The sequence below is a fragment of the Hypomesus nipponensis genome, chromosome 19 (assembly GCF_054491055.1).
Source record: "Hypomesus nipponensis isolate SF chromosome 19, ASM5449105v1, whole genome shotgun sequence".
NCBI lineage: Eukaryota > Metazoa > Chordata > Actinopteri > Osmeriformes > Osmeridae > Hypomesus > Hypomesus nipponensis.
In genome coordinates, this window is record NC_140379.1 from 16829393 (window position 1) to 16854680 (window position 25288).

The 25288-nt window shown below is 45.2% G+C and overlaps 1 protein-coding gene across 3 annotated transcripts in view; it reads left to right on the forward strand.

Moving 5' to 3' along the window:
• Positions 1-25288, forward strand: part of nfat5b (nuclear factor of activated T cells 5b) — a 35946-nt gene that overhangs the window by 1603 nt on the left and 9055 nt on the right. For all 3 annotated transcript variants that reach the window (XM_084681814.1, XM_084681816.1, XM_084681817.1), the window contains exons 2-6: positions 13873-13998; positions 20906-21575; positions 22945-23134; positions 23836-24026; positions 24176-24348. In XM_084681814.1, coding sequence (XP_084537940.1) covers positions 13873-13998; positions 20906-21575; positions 22945-23134; positions 23836-24026; positions 24176-24348 — 1350 coding nt within the window. The remainder of the gene's footprint in view (positions 1-13872; positions 13999-20905; positions 21576-22944; positions 23135-23835; positions 24027-24175; positions 24349-25288) is intronic.

Here is a 25288-nt window from a genome sequence, read left to right on the forward strand (position 1 = left end):
TCTCTGATTAGCAGTGTAGTGCAGAGCTGCCATAATGGAACTTCGGAGTGAGCCTAGAATTTCTTATTATCAGGAGAGCCCATGAAGACCATTCCAAGTGTAGCCTAATGTTAGCAGATGGGCTTTGTCATATTAGGGAAAGATAGGTAGACATCGTCAGAGAGGGCAATGTCGATAGATGGTTTGACAAATGGAATGAATTACTGGGGGAAAGGTCTGAAGTTCAGTACGCTCTAGGCTGTTTACATAATTTTAATCCAAAAGAGTTTGTGTGAGCTCCATTTGAGCTTGGAAATGCTCTATGTTGAGGTTGTTGGATTTTCATTTGAGACTTGGGCAGCATTTGACAGTCATTCAATTGGTTTCAATGCTTTGCTTGAACTATTCTCGGCGATTTTAAGTGTGTGTATTTCACCCCCTGCACGTCCATTGTGTTCCCACCTGGTTTAGAGAGGTCCTATGTGGTCCTCTTGGAGTACCTAATTAGCCCCTTGCAGAACTGCCATGAAAACCCAGTGATGGAGCCAATCATATGGCTGCTCACATCCTTAACCATAATGCTAACATTCCCCTGAGATAATGAAGCTCTTTAAAGAGATATTACATGCATAGGAAGCTGTAACAGGCCTATCAATAAGGTCAGGGGAAATGTAGAGAGGGCCTTCCTTATGTTGCCCAGCTTCATTTGGCTACACCTGAGGGTTCCGAATGGCATCCAGAGCTGTCCTGTTCCAGATATGACCTTTGGTGTAGTGTGTAATTTATAGAAGGATTTAGGTCCCTTTTGTTGTCAGATGGCTTGGTCAACCTTGGACAGACTCGACCACAGATCTTAACCCTGTCTAAGGGTCTATCCAAACTCTCCAACCTGACACGTGCTTGCTCACAGAGTCAATCATTAACCAACATAGGGGGAGCGGACTGCTTTCTGTGTGTAAACCTGGGTTTGCACTCTATTAATATTGACTCTGTTATGTTAAACAAACCTGACGGTGTGTGCTTAAAAATATCTAATTGCTTTGGATCTCGGATGATGAAAGGCTGAAAACAAAACAAATAAACACAGATGAATTGATCGGGATCAGAATGATTTGGGAAAGGTCTTTGGTGAGGCCTGTCTTAGTCCCTTTGTGAGTCATCTGCTTTTATTACATGGGTGATAAGGTCCTACCTGTTGTAACAGAGCTCCAGCACGCACTGTACTTGTATTATTCTTGGACTGTATGAACTTCTACCTCCCAATGTACAGGCGCCCTCAGAGAAAGTAGGAAGAATTACTGGCCTCTTTTTAACCTTAGGATTAGGCTGGTTTTAGAGAGAGGCCAGAATCGAAAACAAACCAGCACTCATTTTTTGGTGCTTCCACACAGTTGACCATGATCATAATCAAGGCTACATGTTGCCCACTTTCACAGACTTGTACTGACGCCTGGTTGTGGTGATGGTGTGTAGAGTTCACGTCTGTGGGAAACCTGTCTCCCCATTCATCATTTTGGTCTTCCAAGACTAGAAAGAGTTTTCGGAGGCTGGCATGACCGTGTTGACGTCTCAGTGTAGCCAGATGTGTGGTTATAATAAGCCCTGGAAGCCAGGCAGGTTATAATAGAGAAGTTGTCACAGAGTTGGGATCATATGATATAGGTGTGTTACACTGTCGAAATATTATAACGAGTCCGAAAGAGATTCTATTGAAAGAGGTACAGGAATCCACACACGGATGGATGACAGACTGGCATAGGTTTATTCAGGGCTAATGTAGTCAGTCCCCCTGCTTTGGTTTGCTTCTGTTTGGCCTATAGTTTAATCTTTGTCCTTTGTGACTGACTGTAGACACTGTTGGAAGGGCCTGCCGTATTGGCCCCACCTAACATCCCATTGCTTCTCCTCCATGGAAAACAGACACCTTGCTGCTTCTGGTTTGAATTAATGTTACATGTATCCACTTTCTGTACTAGATTACCTCAGACTTGATTCAGCCACTCCTACCACCATGTCCAGTGTCCACCAATTTGATGTTGGTTTGACTTTGTCTTAGCCAACTTAGTTTCTCCCCACTGTGTTTATATTTAATATGACTGGGCTGAAGTAGCCGCAGGCAACCGCTTCAACATCGCTCCTGCTCTGCTTTGGCATAACATACAGTTTTGTTAATGACCAGAGCTCATGCCCAGGAATGCAGAATCAGATTCCTTTGCATCCCATATCAGGCGTTTAAATATTGTGGCAGGTATGCTACCCTGGTAGAACTGCCACACCAGACAAAAGGAGCCAGCCAGTTAGCCTAGTCCATGTTTTACTCCTCCATGTTTGTGAAGCCACCACATGTTTCAGTGTCTGTGCTGGCTGGTCAGCATTGCATGTAGGCATCAAATGTGTGGATCCATTTGCAAGTGAGAATTCAGCGCATTCCTGATTAATGTGTTAAGCAGCGTGTGTTGGTGTTGTTGACGTTATGGCGTGTAGCCTTCAGAATAAATGCTTCTCAAAAAGAAGGTTAACCCATGAGGGACTGGACTTTTGATGTCACCCAGTGTTACATAATATTTCTTTAAGTAGCCTATAATACACTTCCCTCATGCTTAGTCTAACTTATTTAAAATGCATCTTCAATTATAGATTGATTGAATTTACATTTAGTCATTTAGCAGACGCTCTTATCCAGAGCAACTTGCAGTAAGTACAGGGACATTCCCCCCCGAGGCAAGTAGGGTGAAGTGCCTTGCCCAAGGACACAACATCATTTTTGGCTCTGCCAGGAATCAAACCGGTAACCTTCTGAGGAATAGCCCGATTCCCTATCCGCTCAGCCATCTGACTCCCTCAGATGTCTTGTTGTTATGTAAATGCTATGGGCAGAAGGAGAGAGCCAAACGGGTTCTTCAGCACCTTTCCTCCTGTGATCTGAACGTACAGTAGTGTTAAGGACTGGAGTCCTGTTGTCATTCCCCTTGAGTTATGACATGAGCAGCCAAATGCAAAAAGTGTGCAGACTTGTTTTGAGCGATGACATTAGATCTGCCTAGCCTTGGACCGCCATTCCAGGCTCGTCAATACACACTACTTTAAAACAGGTTTTAGGTTAAGCTCGGTTACCTAACTGATGTATCATTAAATCTTTTTTTACTATGCAACCAAGGTAGGAAGGCCTCTGAAAGTAGTATCAGCTGCCTTCACAACTTCCTTGTAAAAGTCTTAGGGGGTAATGGTTAACACTAACCAAACTGCAGTTAAAACACTAATCAGCCCCAGGTCCGAATACTACGTCCTTGTGTGTTTACTGCATACTTGTGACTTTGTTTAGTCTCTACCTGTTCTCTCCATGAGTAGTTTAACCTTCAGAACCCCTAGCAACACATCCTGATTGGAACATCAACAAACTCTCTTCCCTTGAAGGGCTGTTGTTCCTATCACTAATCTTGTCCTCAAACAGGTGTTGTGTGAATGTTGCAATGATGAATGGGCTCAATGTACCTCAGCCTTCTTTTTGGCCAATACGCTACCATAAAGACCAAGCCAACGTTTGTCTTCCTGGTTGGTTGACAAGCCAGTGATGAGAATGCTAGTTCCATGCTCATTGTGTTCTCATGCTCAGCTTTTATCAGCATTGTTAAATGCCAAATGTGATTTAGTTAACATGCAGTCTGTGGTCTCATGTGACTCTAATTGATTACAGAGGGCTCGCGTTTCAGACCCTTTGTTTCAGGAGCAACTGGCTCAGGGCCCAGCTCTCATGTCTGCTTGGGGACTATATTAGAAACAAGTGCCCAGGAAGAGTGACAGATGACTATTTAAATGACCTGGTCTTTCCCCTGGTCACAATATTGGAGAAGGCCCAGTGTTGAGTCCACTCTCCTCCCACCCTCTCTCTGCCCCACCGTGAGACCAGTAAGCCTCTCTCTGATCTCACACCCAAAGCGCCAGACACACTTTTTTTTCTTCTCTCCTCTTCAACGAAGACGTAAAATATTTAGAGGTGTAAATTATGGCTGCTAGAAGCGTTTCGAGTGGCAGATTAGGAGACGTGGTTCGGTTTCACGATAGGCTTACAGCTTCCTCGCCCACTGCCAGGCCCTCGTCAAAGAGCACTTCTGCTGCTAAAGCTAAGTTACGTCGTTCATCCAATGATCACCGACACAATCTGCTGTCCCCTGGCCGTAGCTGTTTTTAGATAACCCATAGTTCTCCAGCCCCTCTGGATTCTGGGAAGGCCTCATCCCGATGCGAGAGGTGGGGATTCCTGTTAAAGCTGACAGTCCCCCTCGCTCTGTGCACTATTGTCCCACCCACTCCTCTGCCCTGTGTCACAGCCATTTCCCAACAGTAGATTATGTGCGGAAGGTATTTCAAGGGCCCAGGCTATGCTGTGTGTTTAATGTTTGTTGGGTCTGGGGGGGGGGGGGGGGGGGCGGGTAGGTAAACGAGACAGACATTCCAGTGCACCATAATGGTTGTGCAATTTCAATTTCCTGTGTTTTTATTCTTTCTTTGCGGGTCACCTGTTACTTCTCAGTCTAAGCAGAACAAATGGCACTTTCGGATTGTCCTATTTTCTTTGCTTTCTGCCTTTGCAAATCCATTGTATTTTTATTTTTTCTTTCGTAAGGTGCTTAGTTACTCTTCCTAAGCTGGTATGATTTGTTTTGCGTAGTATTAGGCTGTAAGGTTGGCTTCTAAACCTCTAGGTATATTTAGGAAGTTGGGGGGGGGGGGTGCTGGTGGCATGATGGTACAGTTTTACACTGCCGCCTCGCAAAAAGAAGGTTCTGAGTTTGATTCCTGTCAGTGTGCAGGGCCTTTTCTGAGTTTGCATGTTCTCCCCACGCTCACACGAGTTCCCTCCGCTGAGAACCCCCATAAAACATGCTAAACATCTGCCCATGCCCAGGCCAGGACATGTGGAGTGCCCGTGAGGCTTGTCTTTTGTTGCTCCCGACTGCCCTGGGAGGAAAGATAGGAGGATGGGATAAAGAGGAGACACATTTCTCCAGGGGACACCTTTGGCATGCATGGGCCATGTGTGTGTGTTCCACCGTCCCTGCACACATTGCGTGTGAGATAAATAAAGGATTGTTCTTATTCTGAACCTGGACCTGTTATTGCGGCGGTATTCTCAGGACGTCGCCACAAATAAGCAAAAGTTGCCACCAATTGTTTTTTCCTGTCTTCTGCTCGCTGAGCACTTCCAATGCTCTTATTCCCTCTCCATTGTTGTGACAAATTAAGCAGCAGACATCCTAAAACCTTAATTGGATTGTGAGCAAAATCGTCTTTGCTGATACTGAAGGTGTCTTGGTTCGGCTCCCAGAGGAGAGGCTGAAGGGCATCTCCAGCTCTGCATGCTCCAGGTGCAACTCGACACACCCCACACACCAGACACTCTGAATGGGAGGTCACTGGACAAGATTGGTGTGCGTGTTTGCAAGCGCAGAGAGTTGTGCTTGACAAGCTAAGGGATCGCTGCCCCCGAGACCCACAGAATTCACTGCATGAACTCATGCCTGAACGTCAGTATGTTGATGCAAATATGTATCTGTTCCCACGTATGTTATCAGAAGAGTCAACAAGCACTCACTTCCAAATTGAGAGGAAATGGTTAGGAATCTGGAGCCTTGTGATGCCACAGGCTATTTTTAGAAGTTAGCTCTTAATATCTCCCCTGGAGCTTTATAGATAGATGCCCCTCCCCCCCCATAGCTCACTGTAGGTGATGTTTGACTGTGGATTTCATGGGCTGCTGGGTAAATGGTTGGGAATATTTCATAGTTTTACTGTGTAAACATAGTGGGCACTGATGGAGCCTCAACCACTAATCATTGTTTATCAATCATTCACAAACATTCAAGAGACTAGTGCACAGTGCCTGTGATGTCAGTGATTAGGATACACACACACACACACACACACACAGACTCCTGGAACTATAGATGGATAGTGCACATTGCCTGTGATGAAGTGGTGAAACACAGATGAATTGTAGCTAGAGCACAGTGCCCGTGAGGCAGTCATTGAGTAGCATGTCATTGACATGCACATGTTTCTGGAATTCTAGAGCAGTGCCTGTGATGCAGCTGGTGATGACAGTTTTTCTCAGTGGCTTTGGTGCGTACATTACTCAGATCACAATTGAAATTCTCAAGAGGACTTGTTCCGCCTCCACATCATCCAGTCACGTATGCACTTCATAAATACATTTTTTCATTATTTTGACCAAATTTCCAATGCGCTGGCACATTCATGCAAATGATTATGCAGCCTGCAATTTTCAGCGGTTTTCTACATTATCTTTTGCATATGTCATGCTGATCGTTTTCTCCTTTTTCCGCGGAGGTTGAGCCAGTTTACTGTCTAGAAGCTCTTGAGTGTGTGGTGATGTCATGTCGTGAGTGTGTTTGTGCGTGTGGAGTGACCACAAGCCTCCTTGTTGCCTCAACACAGTTTTTCTCGCTGGCTGGAGAAATGCCTGTGTGGGCACACTAAGTTCATTGTGAATGTGAAGCAGTGTCCCTGTACTAATGGGGGTGGAGGCAGAGGATGGCAGTCCTGGGGTTTATTTAGCCATGAATGGGGCAGCCAGTCACCTGATTGATTCCCCTGACAGACACACACTCCGAGCATGGTGTTATGCACTGCATTGTCTCTCACACCTTACTTGTGTGTGTGTGTGTGTGTGTGTTTGTGTGTGGATGCTCACATACGGTGTGTGTCCATGTGTAAGCCTGTGTCTTTGTGTGACTGTGTGTGTGTGTGTGTGTGTGTGAGTGTGTGTGCACAAGGCAGGCCTGTGTAAATAGCTCGAATTCCACAGCTTTCTGAGGTTTCATCCTTTCATCTGAGCCCACTGTCTGTTTCGCCCCCTCCTCTTGAACTCCAGTGGTAAACATCTCACATAAGAGACCCCTGGCCTGATTTCTGCCCTTCCTTACTGGAAGTAGTCCTTTTCTGCTCACTTAAAGAACACACAAAGTTAGTTGAAAGGCATGGTTGTCTGTCTGTCGCTCCCTTCTCCTCTTTCATGGGTGGAATCCTCCTCTCAGCACAGTTGTATTGGGTTTGTTTAGAGTATGGGCAGCTGTGTGGTCTGCTAATGTCCCAGTAGGTGTACTGGGAAGAAGGACAGGACATGGGTGTATTTGAGGGTAATACCTTTTCTGGAGGTGGTCTCTATGGGATTAGGGTTAGGACAGACAGAGCCATAAGTCCTCGACCTCCGAGCCCTGGGTGAAATCTGTGGTTGTCTCATCTGGGTTTATCCTGCACTCTTAATTCCCAGCAGGAATGACAAATGGCAAACTAATAAAAGCTCACATTCTCAGCGAAACGGTGAGTGATAAGGATAAATATTCTCAGAAAACCACCTTAAGATTGCAAAACCCTTTACTTATTTGAGAGACTTATCACTGAGCTACCGGTACTTTTAAAACATCAGTGGTTTTCTATCCTCTTTTTCTCTACCGACTGGAATTTAGGTTATTTAAGCTAGGCTAGGCCTACATAGTGGGCACAATTGCCATTCTCTTTTTTTATCTTTCAGTTCTAAAATTGTGGTGAAGGTAGACTGTGTTCATAGTTGGCTATGCTACATTAAAGATTCACTTTCAATTTGTTTGACTTCTTCCGGGTCAATGACAAATAAGGTTTCTAAAAAAGCATTTTTATAAATTATTTTCAAAATGGATTTAATGCACATTTTTACATGTGGAACAGTGTGTTTAAGCAACTTATGTTACCTAAATAACATTTCAAAGTGTTTAAATTCATTTTTTAATGGTATTTTTCACTTAACCACCAAAAATATGTCAGGTGGCACAACCAAATATTTGTTCATATAAATGTGTCTTCCTACTATTTATTTGAAGTGATTTTTATACAAGTATCCCTTAGTGTCTACAGTCCCTAACACTTATTTTGAGTTGGTGTTTTGTATTTACTGTATAACAATTAAAGATCATTGCATTCTAGTGGCCAGGTATTTAGTATCTTTAGCGTCCGATTTTACATTTAAAGAAAGAAAAATAATTCTACAAATGAATGCATTCCATACAATAGCTATTCACATCATATTATGAACCATTTGTTCACTAGAACCTATTATTTGTTGGTTGAATTTTACATTTTACATGGTCGCACCAGTAGTGCCACCTGACAACATTAGTAATGACATAAAATGTCCTGAATATTATTATTATAATTTATATTATTATAATATTATAATATTATAATATAATATTATAATAATATTATAATATGATAATACAAAAAAAGTGTTTCTATTAGAGTAAAAGTAGTAAATTGATCAAAAACAGGATACATACATTACTTTATTAGTCAGTGCATTCATTTAGATTAATAATCATAGAAAAAATAAACATAGTAACGCTTGTAAAATCAAAGCAGTTTAACTGAAAACACAAACTGATGCCCACAGAATTCCCTGTCAGCGCACTTTTCTGAGCTCGCCAAGTAGCCACAGCAGCAAGTGCACAGAAATCCAGGTGTCGGACTCGGGAAAACAAGTCAGAATTGAGGTAGGCTAAGAAAACATTTCAAAACTATAGAAAGTTTCTACATGATAGGCCTACCGATCATTTTATTTTGACTAAAACATAAAAACACTATAACATGAAGCTCAAAAAGTAATTGCGCTCAAATGAATGCATAGGAAATGTGCGCGCTAGCATTAAATATTGATGTCCCTGCCAAAGCTGATATCAAATTTCCGTCCCTGAACTGTTGTATAGTGTACAAGGGGAGTTTCTATAGCCTTGTAGTGCATTGTGCGGAGCAAGCTTGGAAGAAAAATTCTACTGGGGCTTGTGCCCCAGAAGAGTTCTGTCTAACAACGCCCCTGGCTACAGTGCAATAGATTACATTTATACATTGTAATGGATTGAACAACAGTCATGTTTTAGTTTGATTCACTGGAAAATAAAATCAGTTTCAGTTAATTGAAAAAAAACAACCTTTCAAATAAGCTTCATAAAAAGTATTTCTAAATTTTTAGAAATATTAAATTCATGGTAACTGGATAGAAATATGTAATAACTACATACTCATTTTTTTAAAATTGGGATTTGACAACCATGAAGTCATGTTTGACAACTCATAAAAAAAATTAAAAAAAACTATTTGTTAAACACTGGTAGAGTGCTAATATCCCATTTCAGGTGTGCTTACAAAAGCAGTCCCAGTCTGCATGAGTTAGCTGTGTGTGCCGTGAATTAACAGGCTCTGGCTGCGAGAACATTTATTTTCCAGGTTTTACATTGGTTGTACCACCTGACATGGAAAGTGTAGGCCTACCAGCCGACCGACCTATGGGGTGAAAGTAGCTAATTTTATCAGTATTTGAGAGAGCTTTAAAAACCTTTTCACTCAATGTCATTTGAGGTCCTCTTGATGATGCACTATCCAGTTTACTAAACCTGTTTACTTCCCCATAAAAATCCCATGTTTATGGGTTGTGCCACCCTGACATTTGAGAACATACAAATGACTGGACAAAAGTTCAACGGCTTTAAAACTATTGGTATTTTTAAAATGTGGTTCATTTAAAAGCTTTCAAACATAAATTCATGCCAAGTTTTTTTATTCTGAATTTTTTATCCTTAAATTATACTTTTTTTTAAATCGTTTTCTTTGACTGCTTATTTGCACGGACGGTTGCACCGCCAGACAATGGGACATAGTAGATCGGGTTGCCAGGTAAGGCAGAGGGGAATCCATTTGTATATGCTTTGGAGAACTGGATTATCATGGATGGTTTCCTGTCCTATGTTCGTTCCCAGGGATTAAAGTGACTGACTCGGGGATAATGTGGAACCCATGGAGGATGAGTTCTCCCTGTAATCTGGGAATACAATCACATGGGAATCAATAGCAGGTGTTAAGGTTATGACTTTCTGTGGTGTCGACATCTGATGCAAACTGGTTTAACAACTCATTGGTCTTACCCTCACATTGTGTAAACCGTCACCTCTCACTTCCCCCCCCCCTCCCCCAGCTGGAGAAGAGCCGGTCATGGGGTTTGCAGTGAAGTCACTGGCCCCTCTGCTGGCCCTGGCTGTTGACTGTATTTGGGCAGTAGGCCCTGTGGCGAGCGATGATGGTAGATGACGTCACCGCAACACATTTACCATGTTGACACTCTGCTGCCTGACAGCTGAGCTTGACCCCCTGCTCGTCAACCTGTGGAGAACTGAGGGGTTAGGGGTGGTTAACTTCCCCTGACAGCAGACCTGGACCCGCTCATGGTTGTCAGTTCCACCGCCCATCCAGCCTTCCTAGATAGAGGAATTGGGGCGAGAAGGAAAGCGGGGGGGGGGGGGGGGGGGGGAGGAGGGCGTTAATGCTTTTTAACGTTGCTCTTCACACTTGGATCTTTGTTCACCTGGTGTATACACCTCGTCTTGACCAAAGATGTTTGCAAAACTGCACTGATGGTAACAACTTCCTTCCGGTTAGCCTCTGAGACTGGGTAAGTCGTTTCTCAACATGTGTTGAGTAGTAGTCAGTTATGTTTTGGGCTGGTTCTGACTGTGAGTTGTCTGTGTATCACTGTTGTTGTTCATAACAGTGTGCAGTTAGGCTCCTCCCCAGGCCTATACCAGAAAATACCCTCATATGAGACAATGGACAGCTTCTCTGCCAGCCTCAAAGTTAGTAGAGACTGTCTACTGTAGAGTCCACATTTTTTTCCGGGGACTCTTTGTCAACCATGGTTAACCAGAACGAATGTGCAACTATCAGTCGGTTGTTGTAACATCTACTACCTGTAACGTGTACTTCTCTATTTTGGCATTTGAATGAGAAAAAAAAAAAGAAGAAAAAAACCCAAAGTTATTCTGGTGCTTGTTTGCTTTTCTCTCTCCATTTCTCCACCCTTTATCCTGAGAGCAGAGAGCTTTCATGCAGAGTGCCCCCCTGCTCCTTGTTGCTATGGAGTCAGAGGCAGCCCTCATGTCGACTGGGTTGTAAACAGATCAGGAGTGTTGTAAATAGCTTGCTGCAGGTGCCAGGCCCCTCAGTGGGTTGCTCTCGGCCTGGGTTGCCCATCAGATAAGCTCCGTTGAGGTGAGCTTAGTCCTGACTTTGGCTCTTTGTTTGGTTTTTGTCCTACCACATGTTGTCCTCCCAAATCTTGTTTTTGACAGTTTTTCAACACTATTGGTAATTGAGAGCGTCTTCATGACAATTACTCCCAACTTGTGGGTTGTGAGTTGAAGTTGAGAAGACGGTTCCTGTTCACAGTAAACAAGATTAGAATGGAGGGAAAGGTAGAGGGAGGGGGAGCGTAGGAGGGGGCGGAGGGGGGGGGTTAACAGTCACTGAGCCAAAAAATAGTGCCACGCCCCAGGTGCCAGGGCTAGTAAGAGCAAGCAGCAGGAATGTGAGGGAAATGAATGGCAGTGTAAGTCCAGGCTTTCACATGGTGAGTTCTCTCTCTCTCTATTCACCTCAGAGTTAAACTAAACACAAACAGAGCTCATGGTATATAGCAGATATTTAACAGTGTGTGGACTCTTCGGACATGATTTGGCACTATGTGTGATTAATCTTCTTTCAGGAAACTCCAACCACAGAGCTTACACTGTACAGTTAAGTTCTTATGTCATTTAAAAGAAATAACCTCTCTTTGAGAAAGGGGAGTACAGCATGGTTTTTCTTTCCCATGACGCAAGCTGAATCTAAATGATCATCTCATGCTGTTTTTGAACTCTGTTGTGCTTTGTCACCAGTGTTTTTTGGGGGGCAGGCCTATCTGACTTTTGTGTCTCAGAGGAAGGAGATAAAACCAAATGTAGGTTTAGTCTCCCAGCCACCAGATTTTCTCAGCACAGCAAATCATAATGCTAGTCAGGTTATTAAATACATCTGATTTGATTCAAGGCATCAAATTATTGCAACAAATGACTGACCTACTGATGTAAACATTCGTTGTTGTTTTTTTGTGCAAAAGGAAAACTGTTTAAATCTAAAATTGCCACCTGAAAAGCCAGCACTGTACTCTGCGTGCAGCAGAATAGGAATTTTCACATAAAGACCTGGGACTGTGGAAAACACTTTGAACAGGCCAGCCACTGATTCAAGCGCACAGCTCTCAGAGCAGAGTACATATTTTCTGTGCGGTCTGCAATCTGTTTACTGGAGGGGCCGAGGAAGGAGCACATGGTCCTGCATGTGTGCTCACTCAGCCTGCCCAGGAAAAACTGGTGGAGACGGAACAGCACAGTCGGCTGGATGAAGGGACAGAGAAGCAACACACACACACACACTCATTCACAGAGATTCAAATTGGTTCAGGGATATGCAGAGAGACTCCAACATGCAGAGAGAGAGAGACAGACAGACAGACAGACAGACAGACATAGAGACAGTCAAAGAAAGAAAAACTTCATTTCCATCAGTTTTTTTTTTTTTACATTGGCTGCCAGCTGTGTGTGGCTGTCTGGCTGATGGAGGCGTAGGCGTTTGTTGTGCCCGTCCTTGAGCCCCCCTGTGTGGGAACCGGTGTGCTCCTACATCCTGGTAGAGCAGCGCTGTAGGGGCACGGAGCCTCGTTTCAATCTCTCCCAGGTCTGTCTGTAGTAGACAGCCAGTGCAAACAATGGGAGGGTTAAGTATCCGATACACACACCAAACCCCGGGACTCAGCTGCAAGTAATTAAAGCTGGCAGTTGGCACAGAGTCAGGCGACTGTAATGGCCGCTGGAAGTTCATACCATAATATTTGGATGATGAATCTAGGCGGACAGTAAAACTGTTGTCATGTTGTTGACCCAAGACTTGCGAGGTTGCCCTATGGGAGCTAGAGTCTGAGGGGGGGAGAGAGAGAGAGTCGGGGGGGGGGGGGGGGAGAAGAGAGGGGGAGATAAACGTTGTCTGCTTATTCCTGTCTCTTTTAATCAAGTCTGAAGGGCTACTTATACTTATTGGCACGCCAGGGCTTCGCCTTGACCTGCATAGTGTTGTTATAGGCCTTATTATTCTAGGTTTATTGTTTCAGTTTCCCTCAAGGTTGTGCACCTATAGTGGGCCTGGTTACCTTCTCAGATTGTCTTGGAGAATTGTCTTTAGAAAGGACCTCCTCAGGCCATTCCTCTGACTTTTTTCAATCGACATGACTGTACAGGATACCTTGAGATGGCCTGTTCAGATCGTATGTCTCGCGCATTCATAAAGAGAAGAAGAGCTTTCTGTCATGGGAAAGCATCAGGTATCAAAAGGGGCTACACAAGGACATGGACTAGCCTGAAGAGTTGTGCCTTGTGCCTCGATGGCATGTGCCATTGTCAACTGTTTACCATAAGAGGGGACCCTCCAGTCTGGTTGGTGCTTCAAGTCACCTCCCTCACTCTGTCCACTCAGTCCTTCTGGTTTCAAGAGAGGCTCATCAGCATACTAAACATGGCTGGAGGGCATTGTGCTCTTGTTGCCCTAAAATAGCTCCCTGCCATCCTGGAGAGGGGGCTGGGGCTGGGGCTGAGCCCTGCTGGCCAGTTAGACCAGGACCCAGGCTGGCAGGGAAGGGGGGTGGTGGTGGTTTCGTGGGCGGCTGTGAGGCCATGGAGACATGGCAGGAATCTGGAATGAGATTTTCTCTTCCACTGTTGTCTCTTGTTGTAGGACATAAATAAACCGAGGCAGGACATTTTCCAGACAAGCGTCCAGCAAGGACAATGCCCAGTGTTTTGGTAAAGGGTCACCAGCCAATGGCGTGTTTGACCATGTTAATAAAGGCTCTTTGCGGTATTCCCATCTTAATTTGTAGTACAGGAGTGGCGAGATGGCCTCATACTGCTGCCTGAGATATAGCAGACTATCTCTGATGTAGTGCTGTCAAACAACCTGACCTTTCTCTCTTTCTTTCTGCAGAGTCGGTGTATGACCTTCTCCCCAGAGAGCTGCAGCTGCCGTCGTCCACTCAGCAGAACCCAGCGGCCATGAGTCAGAAAAGTGGCGGAGAGGCGGGGCCTCCCCCTTCAGCTGCCCTTGCCTCAGGTAAGCCCCTCCTCTTCCTTCCTCCATCCCTGTTGCCTCCAAGGTAATAGTGAGCAGTGCTGGTAAAGGGTGGTCCCGTCCTGTTTCCTGGAGTCCACCCATTTGCAGGCTACCTGCAAGACCTATTTCAACCACAGTCGGACGTGTAGGTAGCAGCCACGGGCGCACGCAGACTCGACCTGTAAACGCACACCTGCTCACAACGAGGACAGCCTGCCAGCCAGGCGGACGCTCTACTCGTCTCATTGTACGGTGCATCCCCTCGCGTGCTCTGAGAACCTGGCAGGAAGGTGCCGAAGACTGGAGTTCAGAGGCCTTATGGCCTTTACCCAGCGGTGTCCTGAGGCCCTGTGCTCACTCTGCACACAGCCGCCGGGCTGCGCCTGTCACCCTCCTCTGAAGACTGTAAAGCACAGCTCCATGAGGGTGGCGGTGAGCTGTTGCTTTTGTTCTGGTTTCGGTGGTTTGTTTCACCTTAGACACAGTAACTGACACTTGTTTATGAAGTGACAGACTATTTTCACTGTGACACAGAGCTTACGAGCAGCCTGACGCAATACCTGCTGGAGGTTGCAGTCAGCTGCAGACGCAGGCCTCTCTAGGATCAATAGTGGATTGATTTGCCTGGAGATGAGATGTATAAAGGCATTGTCTGGTTATATGCAAACATATTATCTGTCTATGCAACAGCTACAGGCAGAAAACACGGCATAGATCTCAGCAATACTGACACGTTAAGAAAAGCCTTCTGTATATCTGGAGAGGTGTTCCTATCAGGGCACAGAAGCAGTCTCCATGGGGTTTGAGGTTCACACCTAATCAAATCTGCTGTTTCAGCCTTTGCACTTGTACTGTTCTGAGCTAAGCTACGCTGGGCTGGGCCAGGCTGGTCTGCACTGGGCTAGGCTAGGCTAGGCTAGGCTAGGCTAGGTTTGGGTAGGCTAGGCTAGGCTAGGCTAGGCTGGGCCTGGCTTGGCTTGGCTTGGCTGGCGCATGTTTGTAATCATCCATTCCTCCCACCCCATTCTCCACTGCCTACTGTCTCTACTTCTATAATCCCCACAAGCTTTGCAGGCAAATAACCAATTTAACCAGAAGGAAGCTAGACCAACTTCCTGTGTTATTGCTGTTGGGATTGGCACATGGTCTGTTTGAATTATAAACAATCTTTGGGAGGAGACAAGTCAGAAGCTGGGTACAAAACAATTTCGATACTGTTCACAAAAAGAGTAGGCCTATTTTCTCATCCAAACATCCCTATATGTTTATGTTTAGCTGTGTCATAGCTGGGTATTTACACAACTGTAATAAATATGAGGGAGAAAAAGGGTTGTGCAGAACATGTGACAAACAGTAAAAGTTACATATGAGAAATGGAGGAAAATAATCCAGTTGCCAAATTGTAAGTGTGACTGTTTACTAACGCAAAACACAACCCCGATCTCCTTCAAACTGGCGTTCAAAGAAAGATGCATACAAAAAAAATCATCAGGACAATTTTGTCAAACTTCTACGAAATTCCAAATGCAGTTCACTCTAGTTCTATATATTTTGACGCTCTTCCCCTTATTGAAGTGTCTAGGCTTAGAGTGAGCTTTCAGTTGCACCAGGACTCTGTTGCCTAATGGACATCAATGCCTCACTGCTCTGTCTGATGAGGCGGGACAAACTGGCTGTAGCACAAGGAAGGTGAAGTATCTCTCAGTTTACATGACATTCAATTTGGGACCACGGGTTTCACCGCAAATTGGCCTGCATTTTCTGTCCATCTCTGTTGTAAATGTTTTTTTGTTATTTTTCCTTCATCTCAAATCTATCAAATGTGTGTAATTTATCCTCAATTTCAACAGTTCAGGTCAGGATCTATTGCTCTACTTCTGAAATTCTCCCCTCATCCCTGCATGATTTCATGCATAGCTTCCTCTGTCTGCCAGAGGTCCCTGTCTGCTGTTTGAATCCCTGCTGTGGATCCGCTGTTTCAGCCTTTGCACCTGTACTGTTCTGAGCTAAGCTATGCTGGGCTGGGCTAGGCTGGTCTGCACTGGGCTAGGCTTGGGTAGGGCAGGGCAGGGCTAGGCGAGGCTTGACTGGCGCATGTTTGTGATCATCCATTCCTCCCACCCCATTCTCCACTGCCTACTGTCCCTGCTTCTATAATCCCAGTTCATCCCCTTGCCAGTAACAGTCCCAGCTGCAGCCCCTGATGCCACTGAAGATCAAACATGACTCCATCCCCTGCTTCCAACCTTGAGGCCGTCCACGCTGTCATGCTCGTTTCCTTTTCTCAGCTGTCGCGTGTTGATGCAGCTAAGCTGTAGATCTGTTTCAGATGCCACACAGTGCAGTGCTCTCCAAAAAGGTTCTATTTGGCCCGTGGCTTTTGCTAGACCTGTTCATTCTCCCCGATCACGTCTTGCTATTGTGTCGTTAGAAGGGAAACTGCTGAAATGGATCATCAGTCTTGGCTTGTTTATTGCCTTTTTAAGGTTTTACATATGAAAATGAAGTCAAGCCTGTCAAAACGGCTTACGCCTATTTCTAAGATCTTAAATTCAGTTCTATTCAAAAGATTCGAGTGCATTAGGCTCAGGTTTAGTTTTGACAATAGGGGTAGGACTTTGTTTTGCTTGTTGGCTTGTAGTTCCAATCAGACAATCTGTCGGCATGCACCTGCAGCTCTCCTCTCTCCAACACTCCTTATCCACCTCCCTCTTTCTTCTCGAAATGTGCTGCTTCAGAGACATGGTCACAGTTGGATAGTTCTTAGGCTGCATGCCAGGAGTGGCCACACAAAAAGACAGTTCTACAGACAGTTCTGAGATGAAAGTGAACTTGCTTTTACACAAGCTTCACCAGTGCAATCCTACTTATCCAGCATTTTAATAAAGTTTTGTCATGTTGTTGTTGACTGGATGCAAGTTGGTTTGCGATTATTGGTTTGTCTGACTGTGTCTGTCTGTTCTTAGTAAAGACGTACTTTTAAATCCCTCCACAATTGCCCCGGTTTTCCTTGAAACTTCTAACTCCTGTTGGTGAAGACACGAGTTTCTTGCTGAATCGGGAATGTCCTGTCATTATGATCCTGTGGTCACAATGTCCTGTCATTATGATCCTGTGGTCACATTGTCTGCCTTTTGGCAGTTCATTTTAAATATTTTCATTAAAATGTCCAATCGTCACTTTGAATCCCATGCCGTACCTTGCACATTCATCCTTAGAGGTTAAATAGGATGTAAGAGTAGCATAGGTCATTTGCTGCCATTTTAAGGTTTATATGACAATAAGAGGCAAAATGTAAACATAATGGAAGCCCCGTATTTTTCACTACTATCTTGTTCAACAGTACCATGCATTCTGGCAAATTCATGGAAACAACCAAACCGCAGACCAATACTGACCCTTTCTACCTTTTGTCCTCAACGTTCCTTCCATTGAATATTAAATTGCAATGCATTTCGTTAACCAAAGTATTACTTACCATGAGAGCAGCTGAATACTCAGGTTTCAAACAAGCCCCTGAATCTCAGCCTTTCAAGCCAGCCACCTTGGTGACTACAGCTGCCTCCCTGTCCAGCTGTCTCCTTCTATTGATTAAGCCCCCTGCCACCACCTTGTACTGGCCTCTTTTAAGGTGATCAAGTGAACTTCACTGTTTGGGGGTGATAATATCAATAATAAATAACAAACCCACTGGATACTTTACGTTGAATGTTTCAAGATCTCGGGGGAGGATACAATCTCATAAACAGGCCTATTACCTTACTTAGTGGTATCTGTTTTCTCATTTAGAGTAGAGCAAACAGAGTTAACAGTGAAACATTACCTCATGTGAGGATGGCTTACAGTAAAAAATTCTCTCAGAAGTAAGACTGAAATGGTGGGGGGTTTGGAGGTATTAAACATGTGTCCCTGATTAAGTCCTCTCGCTGTGGTCAGACTACATTCTCCAGTGATAATTCAGACTTCCTGACTGTTCTTTACTCCCTGGTTAAAGAGATACAGTCCTCTCCTGCTCCCAGGTCTCTGGTTGCCCTCCTCTTGTGGGTATGGCTACATTTTAAACAAACAAACAGGGCCTGGTGTGTTTAGACTGGGGCCATGCCGGAGGGAGACGGAGAGACACCAGACAAACACCTTCTTTGCTCCCCAGCCCCAGCCCCAGCCCCAGCCCCAGCCCCAGCCCAAACCTGCTCTGTGTTGTGTTTTTATCCAGTTTAGGATTTCTTTATTACGTTGCTTGCATTTTTTTTATTATTTATCAGACTCAATTCAAGACGACTTGTTTTAGGGAGGGAAAAGAATTGAAGGTCTCCCCCCTCCCCCTGGAAAGAGACAGCAGGGCATAAAAAGGCAGTTGTTTGAAATGTACACAAGGCACTGATGGGACGATTTACTCAGGCATATTTGCCAATGTACAGTAGTCTACAGAAAGCTTTTAGGCACTATAAATAAGTCAGGAGGGACCTAGCCAAGAGCAATCAACCTTTACCAAGCTTGTTGGGGGAGGCTTGTTTTTGTCGAGATATTTTTTAAAGCTTTTGTTTCTTTTGTTTCTGTTTAAAACTGCAAAACCATGTTTGCACCAAGAATCAGGGTTTACCCTTTTATAGCTAAAGTGTGTGTAACCTACCCTGATAAGACGGTTTAAACTGTGAACCGTTCATCTGAATGGGTTCTGTTGTGAGCTCAATGTCCTTTTTTTTTTTATATATATAAGACCTGCAACAACAGAGTACTTGTTTCTTAGGTAGAGAACACATGGGTCTGATGGGTTAAACACCTGTTCAAACCTTAGTTCTTGGTGTGAAACCAAGTGTTCCAAATGAATGCCACAGATTTAGATGTATCTGAAAAATATGCTCAATCGATGTCCTCTTTTTATTAAAAATTATGTTGTCATGTTGTCGTATTTCAGTTCAGATTTATTTTCTATTGCTTACATATCTTATTAAGCTACATGTGAAAATGGAACTAGTTCAGTGGCATCCTTCCAAATGTGGTTATTGCACATGGGCTCTGTAATGATCATATCATTTAAATGTGAATTACTGTCCACAAACGCATCCATTTGTCTTTATAACAATCCAATCTTAAAAACCTGTCACTTATTTTTAATCAGGTTTAAGCTCTCTTGTTTAAATAGCTGATCCAACGTGGATTTAGATATTATTTCGGAATTAAAAGTGATCGTGTCGGTGTCGTTCTGAGTGAATTTTCAGTTTTTCCGAATTCAACAAGCAGATGGTTGTTGCTGCTGCTGTTTCTTAAAGCATTCCGGCTCTTCAAAGCATAGCAGTAGGCTGTGCCCCTCTCTCGATCTTCTTTCTCTGGTCATTACAGATATCTTATTGGTCACCTCAGTGTAGCCACCAGGAAGCATATAACAGTAGGGCTTAACTGTCTTTAGTTTCACTATGGTAGCTATTGACTTCTTTTTCCAAGTCTCGACATCATGCTATCATGCTAAAGCTATCCATTTCAAAGCAAACTAGCTTGTAAGGCTGCAGCTGATGTGCATCTTCATCCTACACAGCATTCGGAATGGGGAAAGAGAGCGGACATGTGGGAAGAATGTTGAGTGGGCACAGATTGTTCCAAGACAATTCAAAGCGTTGACATACTGATAGCGTCACAGGCATTCCTTTGACGAGATATCAATCTTTTACATTGTTAGCCTGTTGGTCGACAGATATGACACAAGGACCTTTACCGTCTAACTAACGAATCTGCTTGTCCTCTGATTAGCCTGTTCTTTGTCCACTTCATGTTTGAATATTTACTATCTCATCTGTATTCCCAGACCTTTGTCTATGACCACAACTGCTACAGTACAATTAATGCTCCGTCTATACCCTTCCAGTCAAGAAACGTTCTTAACTCATGCCAATTACTCCTAAATCCACATCAAAGCAGGTTATCAGATTGAAAAAGTTAATTATATTCTAAAATGTTACACAATGTAACACAATGTTCTTGTGCCCATACGAATTTGTGTGAGAAAGTACAGTAGGCAAACAGAATAAAGTAAGCTTGTTTTCATTTCATCTCGTACTGTCACACTTCACCTGTTCCCCTTCATATGAGGACTATTCAGTCATGCTGTTCAGTCGGTAAAACACATTTGATGCCCTCTGCCGTTTGGCCTCACTGAGTCAATGACAAAAAATACAATTGGAGATCTTTGAACAGAGTTCCATTTTCACAAAGTCCGCTTTTTGAAATATATATTAAATATATATCAATTTTAATGTTCAGCTCTTATTGCTCATTCGCTGTTTCATTTTTATTCCAGGAAGTTCCCTCTGAAGCAGGGAGTGTCTGCATATAAAATGGTCTGCAGTTCTCTGCTTCATAGGTCAGAAGCTTGTTTATCTTGTCTCTGTGGCTACGTTCAGTCCCAACTAAATTGTTTGAACCTGTATGGCAAAAAAGACCCAATTGGCATGCATCATCCTACACAAACAGATCATTGTAAATATCTCGATACATACAGCTCTTCAGGTTAATAATGACTTTGTGAAATCAACAAACTGCTAAGAACTGTCTAACTGCATATTTTGTAGCAGTTTATTTCACATTTTATCTAGTGCTTTCATGTGGAGACTAATGTAGACTTTTTCTATTTACTTTCTATATTGACATTTGGTCAAGCAGATACTTGTCACCACTTTTTCACTCATTACACCCACATGTGCACACACTTCCACACCCATTCAATACATACACACACATCATGATGCAATAAAAAAAAAACTTGAAAAAATTATAATTGGACAAACAAAGAAAAGAACAAACCAAAACCAAAAGAGATGAAACAATCATGCACAAATTTCGCTGCTTGATTGGGACTGCTAGCCAATGCTGGCGGAGATGCCTTTATTGACAATTCCAATTGTATACACTGTAGATGCCACCACCAACTCCTCTGCTCTGACCATGGGAGGCCCCCGCAGTGCTTTTCCCACCTCTTCCAGCTCCACCGTGCTCTCCACGACCTCGGGCAGCGAGGACACCTCCTCTCACACCAGCGGCGCCTCCCCCGAGGAGGCCGGCTGCAGCCGGGGGGTGACGGAGATGTCGGGCACCGAGGGTGGAGCGAGCGGCGGGCGGAGCTCCGGGGGCGGCAGGGCTGCCACCGAGAAGGGAGGTGGGGCCGGGCCCGTCAGTGGAGGAGGTGGAGGAGCGAGAGGGCCGGCGTCCCAGGAGGCCCAGCTGCATCACCAGATGACCCCCTCCAAGCGGCGGACGGTTCTGAACATCTCGCCCCCGCCGGAGGACCTGTTTGACGACAGCCGCATGTCGTGCCAGGAGGAGCCGCCACTGGACTCTGAGCAGAGCAACAGCATCTGGATGGACGACTCGGCCTCAAACTTCAGCATCGTCAGCTCCAGCTCCTACAACGACAACACCGAGGTCCCGCGCAAGTCCCGCAAGCGCACCCCCCGCCAGCGACCCGGTCCCAAGCACGCCCCCAAGGAGGAGACAAGCATGGACGTGTTTGACGCAGATAGTGCCAAAGGGCCACATTTTGTCCTCTCGCAGCTGGGCCCAGACAGCAAGGCCTGCCCCAAAGGAAGGTGGGTGACGTTCAAGCATATCTCTCGAAAGCAATAACGTAGCGTGTAGACTTATATAGACTGTGCACATTTATTTCCCTGGGTCAGCAGACTTACTTCCCTGTTGTTGCTCATCTATACCTATATGTTTCCTCGGACACTGTGGCAAAGTTTCTGTTCTCTATTTGAATCTATTGTGTAGCAGAAACGTAGTCGTACTGTATGTCAGTTAAAAGCCCAGACTCATATATCATTGATAGCTGACTTTACTTTTTAAACTACCAATGAAGAGATTATTCAGACACTAGTTAAATGACTGAAAACTAACTGAAGGGCTTGTTAGTGTTCACAGTAATTCCCATAGCCAGAATAAGTGTGAGGAAACATAACCCACCATACAGTACTAGCCCCAAACAAAAAGCCCTGGATCATCTCTCCTGCCTGGGCAGCCCTGGGCTGATCAGAGAGTGAGGAAGCACAGGATACCACCACACAAACAATGGTGAGCCACGATGAATCACACTGAGCCTCATTGAAAAGCAGTGAAAAAGCAGAGCCGATTTGAATAAAAACATTCAGATAAGTCTGAATGTCCTCCGAGAGCTTCGGATGGACCGCGCTCGGTTGATCGCGGGCCTCCAAATTCGGCATTGCTGAGTGCAACCCAGGGGAAACTATGGCAACTATAGAAACTACTCTGTGCTTTCCACACACATTCTCTCTCTCTCTCTCTCTCTCTCTCTCTCTCTCTCTCTCTCTCTCTCTCTCTCTCTCTCTCTCTCTCTCCCCATCTCTCTCTCTCTCCCCATCTCTCCCCATTTCCCTCTCTCTCTCTCTCCATCTCTCTCTCTCCCCATCTCTCTCTCTCTCTCCCCATCTCTCTGTCTCTCCCCATCTCTCTCTGTCTCTCCCCATCTCTCTGTCTCTCCCCATCTCTCTCTCTCACACACACACACTCCATTACTCACTCACAGAGACTCTGACACCCTCGCAGACACAAGTCCTGATAAGTCCTCTTCAACATACAGGAAGCATGGTGTCAGCAGAGGGGCTGGTTATGTATGCTTAGATGAAAGAAGACCAGAAAACGAGTGGGTAAACATGAGTGAGTGTCCATTACAGGGGGTCAGCAGCACTGGTTGTCAGGCCTCCGGCAGCGTGTCCTAGCATGGCACCGAGTCAGCTGGAGGAGTGGTTTTGGATGTGTTTGGGTTAAAGAAGAGGATTAAAGGGCCGTGGCCGTTGATACTCCCATCAACTAGAGGAAGGAGACAACGTTATTGGCAGAAACACATGTGGTTGGATTAGTGTTGGAGTAATGTAAAGCAGTTGCCGTTTTTTTTTTGTTTTTTTTTAAAGCACATCATGTGTTTCGATTTCTATCTTGCAGCTCACCGGACGGGCCCCAGACGCCCATCCAGAAAGGAGGCGTCCTGTCGTGCCAGTACCCTCAGAAGAGTGAAGGGAAGGAGCTGAAGATCCTGGTGCAGCCGGAGACACAGCACCGCGCCCGCTACCTGACCGAGGGCAGCCGCGGGTCCGTCAAGGACCGCACGCAGCAGGGCTTCCCCACCATCAAGGTAGGGTCAGGTCACATCTGGGTCCCCCAATCTCTGTTTGTACACACAGTCCCATACGCAGGGATCGATTTCTTAGACTAAGCCCAGTGTTTATGTGTCCTTATCTATCCCTAAGCAAACAGCAGGGTCAACTGGACCTTTGTTGCAAAACACTAACCCCCTCTTGAGTGAACGCAAATAAGTTCTGGAATTGATTAATGTCGTCAGATGCTTTGTAGAGAAGTGGTTGAGAGGTGCCGCAACTAGGTCATTTAGTTTGACTTCTTAGAGGTTTTTATTAACAGCAGGTCAATTTGATATCTTGTAAGATGTCAAACACTTATACAAAGGAAAATATTGACTCCATCATGAATTTCATCAGGAAGGCCGGTTGCCTTATTGACTTAGAATGATTACGGGGCAAACAATAGCTTTCATTGTTTGCATTTCTTCATTATATCTTTAGAGCAACATTGGTTACAGCCTGTTGAATCGCTTTACTCAGAATCACAGTTTAGCAACCACGCAGGATTGTATTGTATCACATATCTTGCCTGCCTGACTTACTTACTAACCATAATACAATGCATGAGTGCATAAGCTCTTTATAACAGATCTACAAAATGACATCCCAGGGCATGATCTCTCGCCCAAAATGTTGAAAAACCTGAAGGTGGTCTTTCCCCATCGAAGCATGTTCTGTGTTCCTTCCTCCTCCCCAGCTTGAGGGGGTGAACGAGCCGGTGCTGCTCCAGGTGTTTGTGGCTAATGACACGGGCCGCGTCAAGCCTCACGGCTTCTACCAAGCGTGCCGGGTCACGGGGCGCAACACCACAGCCTGCAAGGAGGTGGACATCGAGGGCACCACGGTCATAGAGGTGTCCCTAGAGCCCAGCAACAGCATGACCCTGGCGTATGTACCTGAGCACGAGCGTCTGTTAGCGTCTGCTGTGAGAACATGACGTCGGTCCTTGAGTGGACTGTGCGGGAAGGCTGTTGGCCCAGCAGGTAATGGCTGGGTCAGTCCGGAGGCCTGACGTGTGTGTGTGTGTGTGTGTGCAGGGTGGACTGCGTGGGGATACTAAAGCTCCGTAACGCTGACGTGGAGGCTCGCATCGGGGTGGCCGGCTCCAAGAAGAAGAGCACGCGTGCCCGGCTGGTGTTCCGAGTCAACATCCCCCGGCCCGACGGGACCATGATCACGCTCCAAACCCCGTCCTCCCCCATCCTCTGCAGTGAGTCCCTTATCCGCCACCAGCTCCCCCCCCCCCAGCCACCAGCCCCCCCCCCCCCCCCCCCCCCACCACCAGCTTCCCAGGGCCCAGCTCTGACACACGTCACCAGCCAGGGCTAGAAGATGGGTTAGCCGTGACACTGTTACCATTCTGTACACCATGTATCTTACTGTCAGATTTTTCCGATGGAATCCTGGTAATCAATAATTGCTCCTTTTGTATAGTTAGTCCACATATTTCAGTTTCAATATTCCTATATGTTTAATGTATGCACCTCCCTGCCAAGGTAAATTCCTTGTTTGTGTAAACATTCATGGCAAATAAAATCCCTTCTGATTCTGATCAAGCATGCCATAAGTAATGATTCAAACGCAGGAGCTCATTTTCCTGTTGAATGTTATATTTAAAGAGTCTGTGTGAAGACTCCCCTGAGAATGAGTCATGTGTTCCCGCTTAGGGGTATGGGGTGTGGCTAGTTGCAGAATGAAAAACGGTTTTTATATGAAACAGGAAAAACAGCTTTGGGGTGTAAGAGAGTTTCTTAGCTGGTGGGATTAGGAGAACTGTGTACTTTCATTGTTAACAGAGAGCCAGAGTGCAATCCGACCAGGGTAATATCTGGCCAGAAAATATAGAGCAGGAATCTTCAGTTGCGTCTGCCTCTGTCTGTGGTGAGCGGAGGTGCGGGGGGGGTGTGCCCTGTGAAAGCTGGATCTGGGAAAGAGGGGGAGGAGTCAGGACTTGTTTATGTTGACTTTCTAAAGCCTGTGAGATAGTGGGCCTGCAGGGGTCAAATCCAACTGCTTTTGCTTTTTTCCCCAAGTTTGTATAACGATCAGAAATTGTGCAAACAGGAAAGGACACACCTTTACACACACTCTGTTTTATTGGACCCATATTTTCCCGGCAGTGCAATTAGAACACAATTACCGTTTCCCAG